This window comes from Parasteatoda tepidariorum, chromosome 2, assembly GCF_982258835.1.
Source record: "Parasteatoda tepidariorum strain Cologne lab strain chromosome 2, Ptep-v5.0, whole genome shotgun sequence".
In the NCBI taxonomy this organism is placed as follows: Eukaryota; Metazoa; Arthropoda; class Arachnida; order Araneae; family Theridiidae; genus Parasteatoda; species Parasteatoda tepidariorum.
The window spans coordinates 44,301,105-44,322,074 of NC_141756.1; the positions used below are offsets into that span (position 1 = coordinate 44,301,105).

The window sequence follows — 20,970 nt, forward strand, 5'->3', positions numbered from 1 at the left end:
TGCCGTTGGTCGATCTACAAATCAAGCGAAAAGGAGAAGAGAAAAACGAGCTTCAGAAACAAGTGAGCAGAGACAAGCTAGGCAAGAAAGAGATCGAGATCACACTGCTCTTGCTCGAACATTAGAAACAAGTGAGCAGAGACAAGATAGGCAAGAAAGAGTTCGAGATCACACTGCTCTTGCTCGAACATTAGAGACAAGTGAGCAGAGACAAGATAGGCAAGAAAGAGATCGAGATCACACTGCTCTTGCTCAAACATTAGAAACGAGTGAACAGAGGCAAAAAAGGCAAGAAAGAGATCGAGTTCACATTGCTCTTGCTCGAACATTAGAAACGAGTGAACAGAGGCAAGCAAGGCAGCAAAGGAATCGAATTCGCGGAACGCAGACAAGACGAACGATACATACTGATTTGAATTTATGTGGTTTCAATTACAATCCCCTTTACAATTACAGTCTTCACCCAAGTGTAATTATTGGAAAAATGGATAAAAAGTGTACCTATTGTAGTGCTCAAAAATTTAAAAATGAAGCACCAGGTATGTGCTGTGCAGGTGGAAAAGTAAAGTTACCAGACTTGCGTTCACCACCTGAACCATTATTAACTTTAGTATCAGGTGAAACAAGTCAATCAAAAATTTTTTTGAAAAATATACGCAAGTACAATTCATGCTTCCAAATGACATCGTTCGGAGCAACAAATATCGTTATCGCAAATTATATGCCAACATTTAAAGTACAAGGGCAAATTTATCACCATGCTGGATCACTACTACCCTTGGCAAATGCTGATCACAAATATCTTCAGATATATTTTATGGGAAATACTGACGAACAAATAAACAGACGGTGTCAACTGAATATGAGTACTAAACGAGAGATTGTCGCTGAATTACAAAATTTGTTTGAACAACATAATGAATTAATTAAATTATTTAAAACCGCCATTGAACAAATGCCATCTGACGATTACAAAGTAATAATAAAGGCAGATAAAACACCTATTGGTCGACATCGAAGACAATTCAACGCGCCAACGATCGATGAAGTGGCAATTGTCATAGTTGGTGAAGAATTTACTTCTCGCGACATAATTCTTCATCGTAGAAATGGTGACGTCCAGAAAGTATCAGAAAAGCATCGTTCATATGATGCATTACAATATCCCATTCTATTTTGGCAAGGAGAGGATGGGTATCATTTTAATATTAATATGAGAAATCCTACAACTAATGTGGACATTAACAAAAAGGTCAGTGCTATGCATTATTATGCATATCGAATAATGATTCGTGAGAATGCTGATAATCATGTACTGAAATGCAGACAATTGTTTCATCAATACATTGTTGACATGTATGCAAAAATAGAAAGTGAAAGACTCCTCTATATACGACTAAATCAAGTTAAATTGCGTTCTGAAGAGTACATCCATTTACGTGATGCAGTTGTAAATGATGGCAATCTCAGTGAAATTGGAAAAATAGTCATTTTACCATCCACATATACAGGCAGCCCAAGACACATGCATGAATATGCACAAGATGCAATGACGTATGTTCGTGCATATGGTCGTCCAGATTTTTTCATCACATTTACATGCAACCCAGCATGGGATGAAATAAAGGAGCTTCTATTAACTGGACAATCGCCATCAGATCGTCATGATATTTCTGCACGTGTATTTAAACAAAAGTTAAAATCTTTAATGGATTTTATTGTCAAACACCATGTATTTGGAGAGACGCGCTGTTGGATGTATTCCATTGAATGGCAAAAAAGAGGTTTACCACATGCGCATATTTTAATATGGATGATGGAAAAGATAACACCTAACAGAATTGATGAAATCATCTCTGCAGAAATACCAGACATTGAAATTGATAAAGATTTGCACGATATTGTCTCAAAAAATATGATTCACGGTCCATGTGGCTCACTAAATAATAATTCACCATGCATGTCAGATGGAAAGTGCACAAAGCGGTATCCTAGAGACTTACGTGCTGAAACTATTACAGGCAATGATGGATATCCACTCTATCAACGACGATCTACCGAAGATGGTGGAAAATCCATAAAACTAAAAGTACTCAACAATATTATTGATGTTGATAATCGTTGGGTAGTACCATATTCTCCATTACTACTAAAAACGTATAACGCGCACATAAATGTTGAGTACTGCAATTCAGTGAAAGCTATAAAATATATTTGCAAATATGTGAACAAAGGAAGCGATATGGCAGTGTATGCACTGGAAAATACAACTGCTTCTAACGATGAAGTCACCCAATATCAACTGGGACGCTACGTAAGTAGCAATGAGGCTGTATGGCGTATTTTATCATTTTCCATTCATGAGCGATATCCAACCGTTGTTCATTTAGCAGTACATCTTGAAAATGGACAGCGTGTGTATTTCACATCAGAAAATGTACGTGCAAGAGCAATGTCACCACCGCCAACAACACTAACTGAATTTTTCGCATTATGTAGAAATGATACCTTTGCAAGGATGCTACTGTACTCAGAAGTACCAACTTATTTTACGTGGAATACATCATCAAGAAAATTTCAGCGTCGTAAACAAGGTAGAGCAGTACAAGGTCATCTAAATTTATATTCCACAGATGCATTGGGTCGTCTGTACACTGTACATCCAAATAACGCAGAATGCTTTTACCTGAGATTATTATTAATCAATGTTCGTGGACCAACATCTTTCCAAGAATTAAAAACAGTCAATGGCCATGTGTGTGCTACATTTCGTGAGGCTTGCCAGAAATTAAGTCTCTTAGAAAACGATGCTCATTGGGATATTTCACTCGCTGATGCTTCTAATACAGCTCAACCACCACAGATATGTACACTATTTTCCATCATACTAACTACATGTTTTCCGGCTAATCCAAAGGATCTCTGGGAAAAATATAAAGACTATATGAGTGAAGACATTTTACATCGCATGCGTAGAATAAATGCTAATCCCAACATTCAATTTACATAAAATATATACAATGAAGTATTGATTTTAATTGAGAATGTATGTTTGACAATAGCCAACAAATCACTGACAGATTTGGGAATGATTGCTCCAAATAGATCTGGTAATGACATTTTCGATCGTGATATACAACGAGAAACGCACTTCGATGTTAATGAATTACAAACATTTGTTCGAATTAATCTTCCGAAATTGGTATTAGAACAACGAACAGCATATGACACAATTATAAATGCAATATCTAACAAGAGTTGTGGCTTATATTTCTTAGATGCACCTGCAGGTACTGGCAAAACTTTTCTTATTTCAATTATTCTGGCAACTATAAGATCGCAAAATAATATTACACTTGCTATTGCATCATCTGGTATTGCAGCAACTCTTTTGGACGGTGGTCGAACAGCACATTCAGCATTGAAATTGCCATTAAATGTGCAGGTAATTGAAACTCCAACATGTAATATTAGCAAAGATTCTGGGATGGGAAAAGTACTAAGATCATGTCAGCTTATAATATGGGATGAATGCACCATGGCACACAAGAAATCATTAGAAGCACTCAATCGCACATTAAAAGATTTGAGAGGAAATGAGCAGCTCTTTGGTGGTGCACTCATTTTGCTAGCTGGTGATTTTAGACAAACTCTACCAGTCATACCCCGTTCAACACCAGCAGATGAATTGAATGCATGTCTCAAATCATCAGTGTTATGGCGGTATGTGGAGAAAATATCTTTAAAGACCAATATGCGTATTCAATTACAACAAGATGAATCTTCTGAACGTTTTACAAAACAATTGTTAGATATTGGGAATGGTAAAATAGAAATGGACCAATCCACACACTGTATTACATTACCAGAAAACTTTTGTCACATTGTAAAATCCACTGATGAATTGATTGCAAAAGTTTTTCCAAATTTATCGCAGAATTATAAAAATAATCAATGGGTTAGTGAGCGGGCTATATTGGCAGCCAGAAACATAGATGTGAATTTAATAAACAGCAAAATTCAAAATGAAATACCTGATGAAGAAACAACATATAAATCCATAGATACTGTTGTCAATCAAGATGAATCAGTTAATTATCCAATAGAATTTTTAAATTCATTGGATCTACCAGGAATGCCACCGCATATTTTATCTTTGAAAATTGGTTCCCCAATCATCCTTCTACGAAATATAAATCCACCGCGACTATGCAATGGGACTAGGCTATCAGTAAAAAAATTAATGAATAACATAATTGAGGCAACCATTTTAAATGGAAAACACCAAGGAGAACATGAACTAATACCACGCATTCCCATGATACCAACGGATACTCCATTTGAATTCAAACGTCTACAGTTTCCAGTACGACTAGCCTTTGCAAAGCACAGGGACAATCATTGCAAGTATGTGGATTAAATTTGATAAATCCATGCTTCTCACATGGACAGCAGTACGTTGCGTGTTCACGAGTTGGAAAACCATCAAATTTATTTGTTCTTGCACCAGATGGGAAAACAAAAAATGTTGTATATTTACAAGCACTACTAAGATAAAGTTCACCATCAATCATCAAATATCATTCATTTCATGATGATATCGTTTGCAATATTGTTTAATATCACAAGTGAAGAAACATGTTTATTCTACCATCAACTATGTATATCTACGTTTCATTATATTAAAATTACATATATGTAGGGATAATTTTATTATTAATTTCCATTTTGATGTATTGTATACATTTGATCATTAATCACAGCAACGTGTGAACGGGTACAGCTAGTATTTAATATTTTTTACTTTATATATATATATATATATATATATATATATATATATGTGTGTGTGTGTGTGTGTGTGTGGGTGGGTGTGAATGGGTGTTAGGCTAATTATGAACTATAACTTGTCTATAATTTCCTCTGTATTTAGCAATATGTTAAGCTAATTTGAAAAATCTTTATCTCTTTATTTTTTTAACGTGCCAGCTATTTTTGGACGTATTGTATATTTCTTTACGCTTGTTAGAAAATATTTGAATAATTACTAAATCAGACGGAATTTTCTTAGACTTATAAAGCTATAAACATTTAATAATGATTTACGATAAGCCTTCAATATTTTCGGTTTCTCAAGCTATCTGAAATGATAATTAAGTGATTCATAACGTAATTTCGAATTTGCCTAAAAATAATTACACTTTCTGTAGTAAGCTTGATAATTCTCAAGCTTATTAAAAAATATTGAGACTTTTACATGTCACCTGACACAGTGCAAAATGATGGCACCTGTTTGAATATAGCTGGATTATTCAATAAACCTGCGACACAGTTTGCTCAATACATCTGATGTCTAATTATTTTAATTCTTTCATTTATCCTATACATTTACGAACGTCTAAAACAAAATTTACGTGATTTAGTAAGAAAATTACTATATAGGATAATTAAAACAAAATAAATAAATAAAATAACTAAATTGTTTTCTGTAAAAATCTGAAATTAGAACATATCGTCGAATGTAACAATTCAGTATAGAAATATTATAAACTAACTATATTAGAAAAGAAATATATTACTAGAAAAAAAGAAGCAGTCAGGCTTTTCTATACATTTTTTATATTATGTTTGGTTGATCGTAAGGAAATACATGCCACATAATTTACTAACTGGCACAAAAACATCTTTCTTTGTTCACTGAGGAAAGAGTAGATTTCAATCATAGTAGTTCTAACCACAAGAGAGTTCTCTAGTTTTTCTCTGTTTAAATCAAATACAGTTACTTAATTATAATTACTTTCATGAAATTACTGTAATGGCATAAAACCATTTGTTTATTTTAATTAATATCTCAATTTTCTAACATGGGATATAAAGATTGCCAAATGATCGGTTCAAATACCGAATATTTTGGTTTTTAATAAAAAAAAAAGTTTGAGTTGTTATTGTTATACAGCACGATAATTTCACCGGAATTTTTTCACCATTCAAGTCAAAATCAGCAAATAATTCTGATAGAATAATTTATAAAATTTAGAATAACTCATTGAAAAGTTCGTCTAATATAACAATTCTCAAATGGAAGAGCTTTTCTATAAAAATCCATACACAGATTTTAAATTCCATAAATTGAAATATAATGAAATAAAATTAGCTTCGAACGACTCAGTCTTTTAAAAAAAGATAAAGCAAAGTTTAAGGATTTTTTGCTAGGGTAGATTTATTTTACTCGAAAATTTTATATTTGACGTAAAAATGTTTCATTACTTGTATATGAAATGCCTGGATATTGATTTAAACGGAAAATGTCAAGTTACGTGTCACTTTGATTATATAAGAGAAAGATATGATCTCCATAATACATAAGGTGAGTAAAATAAAATGAGGGATGTCAGCTATTCAAATAGAATTCATTATATTTAAAACTGTATTAAAATTTGACACGAAATCGTTATGGTTTATTTTATTAAATTTATGAAGTTTCAACTTAGTTTATATACACGTCAAAAATATGAAGAATATACATATTGAGTAAATTTCTAGTCAATTTTATTTATGTATATTATATAACATGTTAGCTGTATAATATTTTTTTACAATTTTTATAGCCTTTAAATATTTTTATCGAACATTTTGTTAGTAAAAATTTTTACCACAATTTAAAAAAAGAAACAAAACGCCCTTTTCTTTTTTCAATTTTTTCCGTTCCATCTAATTTGGTGAAAAATGAGCGCTGTTAAAGGGGTACGATTGTTCTCGTTTTCGAGTGACGCCATCTATTGCCAAGAATTCGATTTCTGCCACACCCATACGTCACACCCGTTTATAGGGTGAACCCATTCATGCATCTATTCATCCACGGATCGTAATTTGAATTTGAATCAGAAAACTATCAATCTCCAATCCAGTACCCCCAGAGGTATTGATTTGTTATGGGAACATGGAGGACTTAGCGACTCGACAGATTTGACGCGTATCAGTCACCAAAATAACAATTCTCAAAAGGAATGCCGGCGGGGTTCAAATCCACGAACTTTTTTACATGGTTCCAGCACCCTACCGACCAGGCTTTTCCGGGCCCCAAAACTTCAATAAAAATAGTAAACAAATAGAAATCACATTCATCGGGAACAAAAAACTGCTCCGCAACGCGAAATAAATTGATTCGTAGACTCAAGCAGAAAGACGCACATTGTCATTCTATGACAGATAAAACTTCTATTGGGAACGAAAAATGCAAGAAATAATTATTCAGAAAAGGGAGATGAAGAGGAGAATTTCATCTACTAATACAAATGGGATGAACAGTTTTCTAGGAATAAATCACATGAAGTCATACAATGAACCCCTGGCGTCCTCCCAAGTTAACAGATATTTTCCTTATCATTTGAAGTGAATTTCTTTTTCCTATAACATTAAGCTCAAATTCATGGTCACAAAAAACGAAAACAACAGATGAAAATGAATGTTACATTGTAATTATATTTCCACAACGCATCCATTGCACCTTCAGCAACAAAAGAATAATAGCGGCAACTGTTGTCAAAATTAATTATCCTCCGTTAATAGTAATTCTATTCTTCAACAACAGCACTTCTTCGAAAGTGGGATTATTTTCTAAGTATCTTCCTTTATAGTAAGTACCAACAACTGGTTACGAAAGAACAACCTGAATTCTACGCGACTTAGGAATCTAAAACAAATCCCTCGGTCAAGTTTCATTTAGTTGGGGTTTTCGCTTAATCTTATGTCAAGAACAGAAGTACGTCCTTGGAATTTAACCTCTTGAGTAAGCTGGATATTGAGGGACTTCAAACAACAACCACATATACATATGTGCCTGGCGCCCCCGTGTATTATACGATTTTCGAAAGCCTGTTAATGCCCGTTCAGCGATAATAAATCACATTTATGCTTGACAGATTTCCAGTAATGGGAGCTTAAATCGTAAATTAATGACACAAGTATATCAGATTAATCCAGCTGTTGAAAGGATTTCAATTTAAGACCCCGTGGTGTTCGGGATAAATATTGGCGTAATAAGTTAGGCGACGAAGATTTCGGTCTCATTTGAAGACAAGAGGGAACTCAAACAATGGAAACAAATTTACATTTGAGCTTTGATCCTTATTTAGTCTGAACTTTCATGTAGAGATTATTAATCAATAAAACATATCAATGGAATGCATGACACACATATAAATATGTTTAGAGGTTAGTTACAATAATCTTTAGCACCAATGATCCCCATTATTAAATAAACATATACCAACCTAGTGAAGAGAAGGATTTATATTGCATTTTGAGCATCTCTTATTTTCAACAAAAGCTACAGATTGCATAAATTTAAATACAAATGATTATAAATTAGTGTATTACTTAAGGATTTCAAAATTCTGATAGTTTTCAATTATTTTTACTATGTAGTTGATCAGTGAGTAAAATGCTACTTGAAAGTGAATTTATTGACGGTATTGCTTTTTGGTAAAATTGTAAATTTCAAAATTGTTTAAATGAATTATATTGTAATTTATATTTTATTTGTATTTTGTGTGATAAATATTTATTTGTAATTCATTTCAGAAATATTGCTTCAAAACACAAAACTGCATAATTCTGAGATTTATGGTGTCATCTTATAATCTATGTTATATAATTAAATTTTATTTTTTATCGAAATCTTGTACTAAGCTGATTTTAACAGTAAAAAAAGAGAAAATAATTTTATTTAATTATCAAATTTTAATGAAAAGAAAAGAATTCTTTATCTTTTATTACACTAAATAGTTCTACTCTAAAAACCATATTAGAACATTTTTAAAAAAAATGTGTTTCCATTTCTTTAATAAAATAACAAATGCACAGCCTTTTTAAGAATACATTTTTATTGTAACTTATTGTCATTAAAAATACTATTAAGATATAAATCGTATATAGAGATCATTAATAATGAGAGTATTAAAGGGAAATTTTGGAAATTATTTTTTATAAATTACGATGAGATTAATTTAAACTTGTTAAAATAATAATGCAAACTGTCAATGATGTTGCTATTATTGTTGGTAATTTAAAATGTTAAGTATTCTTAAAAAAATTAAACTCTGCAGTAAAAGTTCAAAAGTCTTAGATCTGAAAAAACAAAGTGTTATGGAAATAATCGCAAAAATTAGTGTGAATTAGTTTACTGCAAGACGTCATAAAATGTATCTGACTGACATAAACTCTTGCGACATTCAAACAATTTTTACATGAGATGTATAAATTTTCAATCCCCTATGTATTTTCTTTTGACCTATTTCAACTTTTTCCCTATCCTTTGAGATGCATCATTAAATAAAATACTACTTTTGCTCTTGAAAAAAATAATTATTATTTATTTATTTTCGAAGAACAATAGACTTTATAGAAATGGTTTATGACTTTTGGCTTGAAATTGGAAATAAAAATTTACCTCATGCATAAATGATATCGATATTCAACATAAACCGTGAAACATGCTTCTTTTCAAGGAAAGGTTTAAAAAAAGAAAAAAGAAAGAAAAAAAAGTTTATTATTTTCATTCCATTTCACAAAAATAGAGCAATAAATTTTTGCAGAGGTATAAGAAAAACTTTCTCGAATCCATAAATAACAAAAATATTTCAAAAGACAACAGTTTTTTGTAGCTAAGAGAAAAGAAGAATGGGTAGTTTAAAGTATAGAAAAATGCAAAAAAGGATTCAGTATAACATAGAATCCGACAAATAACCCAGCTGATTGAAAATTCTGTTCACCAGCTGAAGAATACTTTTTGTTTCATGAAAAGAATACTAAAAAAAAGTTCTTACTCTATATTTTGAGATCATTTGTCATATCTTGTTGTTTTCAATAAGGCTTCGGTAGGCGACGTTTCTAAAACAAAAAACAAATGAAATTCTTTTAACTTTTGTTTTTGAAGCTTTGATAGTAGAAAGCAGTATATTGTTTTACTTTTTGTATTATTTTTTCTTTACTTTTTTTTATAAATATAACATGCGTTTGTCGAAATATTTTCGTACCAGTAATTCGATTTTATTAAAACTTATTGAAGATATAATAAAAAAAAGCATGTAGAAAAAGTGAAAAATGCATTTCCATTTCAATTTTAATCTGTTGTTTCTGCAGCTTAAAATTATTTATTTGTTAAAAGTTGCAGCATTACAAGAAGCAACCGAGAATAATATAATAAAATATTGTACTACTCCTTAAAATAGCACAACCAATACTTTAAATGAAAGTGAAAAAAGTGAAAACTCCGGTAACATAATTTCATTTTCTAAATTACCATTTTCCCTCTTTACCGAATGTTGTAAACATGTCGCCGCATTTTTTTGTTCTATGTAATATTTCACCTCCTGATATCTCTTCTATTCCTCGCACCCGGTCCCTTGAACGCCAAACATATCAAAGGATAACAAAGTCTTATGAGGCTTAACACAATGATTTGATCCTTGTCTCCAAGAGGGACAAAGTGAAAAGATCTATTGGGTTATAGTCTGGTAGATAGAGTGGGGAGTCTTTCACTGTAAAAAAAGTCATGAAAATCTTCCTTGTTCTATTTTTTAAATGTCTTTATATCTATGTTGGGAAAAAAATCTTTGGGAAATTTCATTTTTAATTTAAAAAACTAAGAATTTGACCAAAGAAGACTAATACAGTTCAAAAATGTACGTTTAAGTTCTAATATTTAGAACAGAAACGTATATTTCATTTAGATTTCCTACAGAATAACTATCAGGACTGAAACCGTTCATTCAGCATATAGTAATATATTATGCTTCCATATATTATGTGTATAGTGATCCAAAAAAAAAACGAATCACTCTGACTAACTTTTGATCTAATGATCGGATTTTCAAGTGGTGACCTGCAATATCCTACTTAGATAATATTAGAACAGACGATATTTTAAGTTAAGAAATTAGATACAAAAACGCAGTTTTCCTGAATAGACGCACCTTTTTAGATGAATTGTGATTGCTGACTCCCAAATTATAAGGTCTAATTGAAATTTGGATGGTATAGTCAAAATAGTTTGGATAGGATAACGCTCCGATGTTTGGACTAATTAATGTTAATTTTAATTTTTGCGTATTTCTAAATATCTCGATAATTTTTTAAGTGAATCGAAAATGATTTGCACACAGTAATAAAATTTATTTATCCAAAGAAAATTCTATGAAATAAATAATTTGCATGAACTTTTTTTCATTTGATAATAGTAGGAAAAAATTGAATTATAAGACATAAATTTTTTTAATCATTTTAAAGAATGTAATTTATTTGACGAAATACAAAATTGAAGGGAAATCGATCAAATGCTTACTCAGGAGAAATTTTAAGAAAATTGATTTCTCAGGAGCTATTTGACTGATTTTGTTTCTTTTCTTATTTTACCATACGAAATTACATTATTTAAATTGACGTAAAAAAGTTGTAAAAATTTTTTATATGCAAATGTTTTAAATTGATATCTTTCTACTATTATTCAATGAAATTTAAAAAAAAAATCATTATTAAAATTGCTTTTGCGTGTTATTATGTGAAGATACAATTTTTTTTCACAGTAAACATTTTTTTTTCACGCAGTGAAAAATGAAGTTCAAAAATTGCCTGTGATGGTCTATATTCATGGTGAATCATATGAATGGAATGCAGGAAATCCTTATGATGGACGTGTTTTAGCAAGTTATGGAAATGTAATAGTTATTACTATAAATTACAGATTAGGTGTTTTAGGTAAGTAAATTTAAAATATATTCTTTCACTCTTAACTCTTTTGTAATTCAATCAACTCTATATTATATCTGTTTTTCTCTGAAAATGTGAAGGAACATTTGCGGGATTTGGTGTCTTATGTTGTGTGTTGTGTTATTGTTACGAATAACACTGAGACAAGTCAAGTTTGGCAGCCATAGGGCTTGCAAATTAAGCCCTTCGTTTAACAATAGATCATTGCAAGGATAAAAGTACGAATTGGCACAGTACCCCACGGATAGATGGCAGCAGCACTCATTCGTGAGGTCAATTCCTCAATTTAGTTTAAGTTAGTTTATCAACTCAATTTAGTTTATCAATCTGAAATGGAAGAAAATTTTCTCCTGATCCCTGTTCCTATGGTACTGATCAGCGATCGGCCATGGGACTCCGAATCCACAGATTTACCGATCACGTTATATCGCATGTACTCGGTGGGTCTTAGCTGAGTCAAGTATCAAATTTCAGCCTCTCTGAATCAGAGTCCGATTATTTAACCACTGGACTTAAACGGCCAATCCAATCCAGATTATCCAATACAGAATCAAAAAATCAAAACAGCTGTTTTTCTTATCTCTCTCTTTAGCACGCTGTTTTTTTTTTTTTTTTTTTTTTTTTTTTTTTGCGTTTTTAGCTCCAGTATGATGAGTTGTTCTCGTAAATAATTAAAAATGGGTAATAAAGAATGAGAATTTCGTTTCCAATGAATAACAGTTTTTTACTCTGAAACTATTTTCTATTCGGATTATCACACGAAAATATAAGATACACATTGACATATTATAATCAAACAAAATATTTCATCTAGAACTTCGAAGATCAAGAAAGTTCTTCATTTGCATAAGTAAAATTCCATCTTCCTGATGAGTTAGCTCGTTGTTAAAAATAATCTCTTCTCTTTTGCTCTTATTCGTACTGGCTTCGAGAAATATTCCCATTTTAAGCAATCCGAGAACGAGGAGCGAGATAAAAATCAACCTTCTTTGTTATCATCCTCCGCCTTCTTTTCACGAATTCTCTTTTTTTTCTTCTCTTTTCTCCTTTTTGGGAGCAACTTTTTCATTGTTACCCCTGTATGTGCCATTCTCGAATTTCTCGTTTCCATCCGTGAATGGCTACCCTTTTAGAATGACGTCTTCTCTATCTTTGCTGGAGGACCAATATGTTTCTATCGTATCATAGAAGGAATAGAGGCGGCAAGATGGGTTATCGGATATCCATCTAAAATAGATAGAGAGTCGCTTGATGCATTTTATGAGACATGAATATGGATATTGTTAGGTTTTATCATACACAGAATAGATGTATTGGAATGTATGGATTTTTATTATTTTCTTCCGTTGTGGTTCTTTGGGTTTGTATATGAAATCTTGAAGGTCTCATTTAGGCACCTTCATTTTTCTCTTCCTTGTTTACCAAAAAGTATGACAGTCAATTGCTCTTTCTGATATCTTTTTCAAAACACTTGGCAAATAAAATTGAGCGTATACCTTTTTTTTTGTACCACTGGGGATAAAGGATACGAAAACGATTCTATCTTGTTCTTTATTTTTAATCTTTAGTAAGATTTTTATGGGATGTAAATCGATACATTTTAACAAAATATTGATCGAGACAAAAAAAATCTTATTTTGCTCTTTTTGAAAGCGCGTGTTAGAATAAGAATCTAATTTAAAACCTTTTGGAGCCTTGTCCAATGTATCCAAACAAAAATTTTAACAGCATTTATTAAATTATGTAAGCATTTTAAGATGGAATAATTAAGGTTTGGCAACCTAATTTATGGATTTGGGTGATGCTAACTGATGTAACTAAAATATTTAATATTTTAATTTTTTTATTGACCGAAAAATTTAGTTTTTTAGTTGATTTTAAAATCGCCAGGTATAAAAATACGCATTTATTGAAGCATTTTGTTTAGAATTTTATTTGATTTGTCAAATTCTCCTCCAATTTGCTACACCAAGTCACTCTTGTCAAAACTTTAATGAATAGATAATGAAGAAGTTTTTCAAGCCATAAAAGTTTGCTTTCAATGCATGTTCAGATGATCTAAATATTACTAGGGATTGAAATAAAATGAGTTTACCATGAACTATTTAAAAGAAAAATCAGCGTGTTTAGCATAGAATCAAGAATATTACTAGCACAAAATTAAATTTTAAATTAAAAAAAGAAGTTAGCATAAAAAGAGATTTCAGAAACATTGGCATTAATGTTAATTTTATGAAATAAAATTTCAGATAAATTTTTTTATGAATAATTCAAAATATGGATCGAAGTTTTTGAAATATTAGAAATATAACCTAAGGATTATATTAAACAACTGTTTTTTCAACTGAAAAGACCACAGGGTCATTTTGGCCACTCTGGTTTTTAAATGCTTTTGAATTAAAAAAATAACTTTTTGAAAGTATTGAACTTTTCAGATAATTTAATAATTTTATCTAATTTACAATTTAATCATTCATATATTTACCCTGTAGGAACTTATTTATAGAATTTTATACGTATTTTCGCTGATACTCAATTAACTCAGGTTTGTTTAAGTATAAGGTACCCTTTAGTACGTATAGGATATCTCCGTATTATTCTTCGTTTTCAAGATATATTCAATTATTATTTATGGAGAACAAGAAAACGTAATTATCTAAGTAACTAATGTATTAGTATAATTGGAAAGTCTGTGTTCCGTTTAATAAAATATTTTCTTTTAACAAATCAAATAAAATACAAAAGAATTTGAACGACCGAGTCTTTAATAATTTTCTTATTAAATTAATTTTCATTATGTTTCAAGATATAAAAAGTCTAATTGATTTATGCGTAAACAATCTGCGAAGGGCCTTTTCAGACTTTCTAGATTAACTGCAATGTTTAGTCTAGATAGTGTTTAAAAGATTTTTTACGTTATATGTAGTAAAAGAAATATAACTTTACTTAAGACTAATTCTATTTCAGCAGCGCGCGTATAAAATCAATGTTTATTTTAGGTTTCTTACCAGCAGTAGACAGGTCTGCAAGAGGTAACTATGGGCTTATGGATCAGGTAGCGGCTTTACACTGGATTCAAGAGAATATAGAGGAATTTGGAGGTGATACTGGAAATGTAACTATATTTGGACACGGATACGGAGCTGCTTGCGTCAATTTGTTAATGTTATCTCCTATGGCTAGAGGTAAAATATATTTAGTTTATTTCAAATATATAGCATCACTTGTAAACAATATTTATAATCATTACAGAATGTAGTTTTTCAGTACTAAATTTTTTTAATTAGTTAATATGTTCAATATTTATTGCTGTAATGAATGTTAGTGGTGGTTAGAGGTGTTAGAGGTTTTAGCGGAGTTAATTAAATGCACAATTTCCTGAAATTTCTTGACTTAAACTTAAAAAAATTAAGAAGATTGGTACCGCGCTAAAAGCGCGATTCTGTCAATTGCCAAAATAATAGTTCTTTGCAGGCTTCCTGCAATATAGGAGATAAGAAAAGGTCATTAGAAAATACATATCATAAAAAGTAACTAATCCAGACCTATTGAACTACTATTACTGGAATATAAAAGCCTATAAAAATAAATATGTTTGTATCTCCTGGATTGAGAAAACCTCATATTTTTTTGCTAACCGTTAATGAGCATGTAAGACCACACATTACATGCCAGAATGAAATTTTAGCACTCCCGAAACTTTTTTTCGGATTTCATATTAATTAAAACATACAAGTATTATACCTTTTGCTATTCTATCGAAAAAAGGACATTAACATGCTACCCCTTATTTACCTTTGATTTCTAATTCGAAAATTCAATACCAAAAAGGCACTTCATGAGAAAAATAATGATATGAAAAGTATTGTTTCTGATTTAAGTAAGTGTGTATTTTTATAACTATGATCTTATTAATTTGTTTTCGTGTCTATGAGGGTCGAATTATATATTTTGACCACAATACACTTATTGACCCCTTTTCGACGAGATTGAACTTCCAAATTTCTGTATGAAGATTGAATCTGATGAAAATATTAGTTTGATTGGTCACTGAACGTAAAAAGCATATTTTACAGTTTTGTTTTTATAAAATAGAGTTTATCATCAAAATCACTATGGGAGCAAATGTGTGTCCAATTTAAATAAAACAACTATGATTTTGTCCCTCAAATAGATACAAAGAATATCAATAAGTACGAAGCATACATATTAAAATATATGTATGCAAAAATATACTTACGAAGAAAAAGCAAAGATTCTAAAATAGTCAGAAAAATGAAATGGAGAGTCATAAATGGTGTTGATCAGCTTCAGCTATGTTAAAACATAACCTAACCTTACCCAGGGTGAATGTATGTACTTTTATAAATAGCTAGAAATGCAGCAAACTTATTTACTGCCTTTCTCTACTAGAACTGGTAGACCAAGATAAATTTTGGATAATATGTAATAATTTTGGATAAAAGTAATATGCCTCCATTTCTTTTTGCAAATTCTACAAGGAGATGTTCTTTAGATGATAGACGCATGTCGTTAATGGTCAGCTCCTTTTTTATTTTATGTATTTATTTATTTTCATCTCTATTCGCAAAAGAGCGATGATGATGAGATAATGAGAGATAAGCACTCAGTAGAGCAGATTAGGCCAAATGAGAGAAGTTCCGGTCTATAGCCGGTCTATGGCAGAACTTAAGGTGGCAAACATGAAAAAAAACATTAAAGCTACTGTCCGCTAGGAATTAGTAAATTATATTTTTCAAGTCATGTAAAAAATTGGACACCCATCATACATAATGTAGACATGTATACGCGTGATCTAAGTGAAAGCTTCTTCCATTATATGAGTTTGGATTCATTTATGTTCTTTAAATTTTATATGAAAGCTCTATTTGGTGTTAACTTGAAAAAAGTGTTCCATCCCACTACTTCCCGGATTTTTCAACACGAAATTTGAAGAGATATTTCACCACAAATTTCCCAGTGATTGAATTAATCTGTCCTTCTTTCCTTTTGGCTTTTGGATGAAATTCCTTGTGTAAATACAAACCTATCAAACTCCTTTGGGTCATATTTTTCTACACTTGTTAAGAAAAATCTGCAGACATTTTATTAAATTAACTATTGAATTTTTTATGTTTCATTAATGAAACATCCATGTTTCATATTTTGCGTGATAATAAAGATGCTAAACAAATTGGGAAATTATAGCACAGCTTTCACTGTTTGAAATATCTCGGATAAAATTGTTAACCAATAATTTACGTACTTGTTATTTTACCGTTTTCAAACAAAGCAATTAAATGACCATGAATAAGATGACATTCAAACTGTTAACTGTGATAAAAACCTTTTAATAGCGGTTTTACCTCATACGTTTAAACAGCCAGAATTTCATCGCAACAACAAGTAGAGGCCCACCTAATGAAGGCACTTAATTCCTTGTAGCTCGGTACATATTATAACTGATTAGGGCTAATCTATTAATCTCTTGGCAGACAGGACTACAATTTGACGCCCAGCGTTGACGCTATATTCACAGTCCTCTTCAACACAGGCAGAATTTTCAATGTCCTGCAATCCCCATATTGTGACCCTGAACTCTCAGAAAACGATGCTCTCATTCACGCATAGATGGCAGCACCAAAAAGCTTCTTAACACAAAAAGTCTACCGTTTTCCATATGTCATGAGAGGTGAAAAAAGTAAATAAACTAATTTAGCCACATTCCACGGTTAATTTGATAAAACATAACTCTTCTTCAAACATTGCTCCCATGTCCAGTAAAATTTGTTTCTTGCGGTTTTTAAACCATGTTAATTGTAAGCGGTTAAAAAACAATGTAATTTTGAAAATGGATTCAAAACCGTTGATGGATTCAGAAAAGAAGTAAATGGATTCTGAAAAGCAGTAGTTGCGTTTATTTCTAGATATTGCATCTAAGTTATAAATAAATATAAATATAACATATACATTTCTGTAAACGTAAAATTTTCTGTAAATGCTAAAATTACAATCAGAAAAAGCATTTTTTCTCTTTATTAGGTTTGTTCCAAAGGGCTATAATGCACAGTGGATCTGCATTAAGCCCATGGGCGATTGCTAGAGACACTATCACCCATACACTTCATATAGCTCGAGTTCTCGACTGCCCTGCTCAAGACAGCACTGCACTGGTAGAATGTTTGCGCAAAAGAGACTTACAGGATATTATGGAAGTAGAAATAGATGCACCAGATTATATATCAGCTTTTGGGCCAACAGTCGATGGAATCGTTCTCCCTGAAGATCCAGCTGATACAATGGAAAGAAATCCGGCACTATTCACACAATATGACTTGATGTTCGGTGCAACAAGAGTAGAGCACTATTTTCAATTTTCAGCAACCGAAGAAAAATTCGGAATAGATAGTAATAGGAGAGATAGAATATTAAGGACGATGGTGCGAAATCTTTTTACATATCATCTGCAAGAGGTTTGTAGTGAAATAAGCTGAATTAATATGGTTTTTAATAGATATGACCTTTGCATACGTTATTGTATCAGTAAATGAATAAATATAAAGCACGTGTTATATTTAGTGCTTCTTAGTAACATAGAAAAGGTGTTTAGATTATTTAATAACATTTAAAGATATTTTATGTAATTTTTTCTCGAAAAAACTAGTTCTGACGCTGTTGTGGTACCACAAAAAAAATATTATTTTGAACTTTCACACCAATCGTTCTAATAATACAAAAATTAAAGGTTTTTCCTAAATACTTTTTAAAGCGTCCAAGTAAGAGATTAAGCTTAACTTTTAATTATTTCAACAGAAAAAGTCAACCTTAAATAAAATCCTTGTGAGATTTTTTTCTCATTCGGTTTTAAATAACTTTACAAATATTATATGTTTTGCAGCTTAACAATTTAAAATTTTTAACACATTCAAGTACTTTTTGTCAGAAGAGAGTACTGCTTTATTTACTTTCTTATAGCGTAAGCCAACTGTTTAATTTCTTTAAACATTTAGATTATTCACAAGTCATAACTTTAATCAATTATATGCTGAATATATGCGTTATATATGCTATGTTGCAGGTTCTTCATGATATAGTCCGATCATACGTAAGCTTACCTGTATTTAAATTAAATAAATCAAACACATAACTTTTGTCTTGTGTTTCTATATTATAATTTAATAATACTTATGCAATGAAATGAGTTAAAAAGATTCAAATTTTGTTTTTACTTGAATTTGTCCCATGGCTTTCAATTGCTCTTAACACTATTTTTTCGCCAGTCTCTTGCAATCTTGTCTATAGTTTGCTTTTTGAAAAGCAGCCTTTCACAAATGCCAAAATATGTGTATTATTAAATAGCTAATATTTCTGAACCAGCGTTTTTGTTAAGTAAAGGAGACTTTGTGCGTAATGCTGACCACATTGCCAGAATCATGCTACAGGTCACTTGACATTCTTAACCCTTCTAGGAATGTATTTCTTTTTTTCCTTAAAATCGTTTGTTATCGTAACATTATTGCATAAAAGAATTTATAAAAATGTTTACTATTTTTGTACAGCAGACGTTTACGAAATAATTTCAATTCCATTATTAAATAAAGGTGAATATACAAGTCTTTTTACATTGGAAAATCATTTTCGCAGTTTTATTCATCAGCAAAACTATCACTTGGTTTAAAATGCGATATTTTCTTTTCAAAATAAATATTGAAATTTTCAAACTTCATTATTAAAATTTTTCCTTACGCTTCTATAATTTTCCTTTATATTAGAATACGTATTGCAACATTATCTTTATATTTACAAATGTATTTTTTAAGTATATCTTGTTAATATTACATAAGAAAGATCGTTTGAAAGCCGATTGTATTAGTAGATTGAAATTTCTGATACGCAATTACATAAAACTCAAAAATGAAAAAATAAAATAAAATAATGAATAAAATTTTAGAAAGATACGAAATATAAGTTCCGCTTTGTAATGTAAACGTGTAAGATATTGTAATATTATTTTATGCGTGCAATTTAAAAACAAGAAAATCAATAAAAGTAATATGGGAATTTCATTTTTTCTCCAAAATTCAATTTTCAGGAAACAATGAAAATTGCGAGTTAAATTTCAACTCAAAGCAACTATCAAGTAAATTAAATTTTTCACTTTTTAAAATTAAACTTTATATGAATTTTATAAGTATATTCTCAAGGCGTGTTTACTTTTTACCAATTTTTTTAAAATTTGAGGTGCATCTTTTCATTATTAAAGGAATTAATGAATATTTATAAAAGGCTATTTTTTGCATGGATTTATCGTTGGAAAAATGAATTTTATGATTGCACGCAAAAAATTTTCAAATCAATTAGAGAGTGCTTCAGATATAGCGAAATACGCAAAAAGTAAAATTACTATTAAGGGATCCGAATTTTGGAGAGCTCTTGTGACCAAACTATTTAGACCATATTTCACAAATTGGGTCTATCTCCTATAATTCGGCTGTCAGAAATTCGAATCCGTCAAAAAAACAGGAGTGTTTAACCAGAGAAAGTGCGTTTTTGTGTCTGATTTCATAACTCAAAATATCGTATACACTTATTAATTAGCATGTTTGAAATTTCTCCCTCGAGTTATTTAGATTAAGTCCTAGAACGTAAAGATCCGCGATCAATTGATCAAAAGTCATTCAGAGTGGTTCTATGTTTTTTTTTTTTTATCTTTGTTTAATTTTTTGCTCACTGTACTATATTAAATATTATGTAAACCAATTTATTAACTATTTTAGATATTTCTGACAATTGTGAATGAATACATGGATTGGTCACGAGCTTTTCTGCATTCAAGTGATATCTTTGATGGAACAATTGATGCAATTGGAGATGCTCTAGTCGTAGCCCCCATTATAAGAGTTGGATCCTTCCACAGTAGTCATTTCAGAGACACGTTCACTTTCCCTTCTTCCACGGGAGAAAAGAAAAGTTACTTCTACATATTTGGATATCAAACTGAATTTGGTGATTATTCGTCCAGATTAGGTTGCGTCACGGGTGAAGATCTAGCATACGTATTTGGCGCCCCTCTAGTCACTGCTTTGGCCCACTTTGCAACGAACTACTCTAAGTCGGAAGCATCTTTATCTGAAATAGTTATGCTACAGTGGACAAACTTTGCAAAAAGCGGGTAAAGTTAGCTCTTCTGAAACACTTTTT

The 20,970-nt window shown here is 30.9% G+C and overlaps 1 protein-coding gene across 1 annotated transcript in view; it reads left to right on the forward strand.

Annotated features, from left to right (window-relative positions):
- The window catches only part of LOC107451502 (neuroligin-4, X-linked-like), a 115,034-nt gene that overhangs the window by 85,642 nt on the left and 8,422 nt on the right, over positions 1-20,970 (forward strand). Inside the window, exons 2-5 of the mRNA XM_021148297.4 lie at positions 11,608-11,757; positions 14,769-14,954; positions 17,812-18,242; positions 20,547-20,941. Coding sequence (XP_021003956.4) covers positions 11,608-11,757; positions 14,769-14,954; positions 17,812-18,242; positions 20,547-20,941 — 1,162 coding nt within the window. The remainder of the gene's footprint in view (positions 1-11,607; positions 11,758-14,768; positions 14,955-17,811; positions 18,243-20,546; positions 20,942-20,970) is intronic.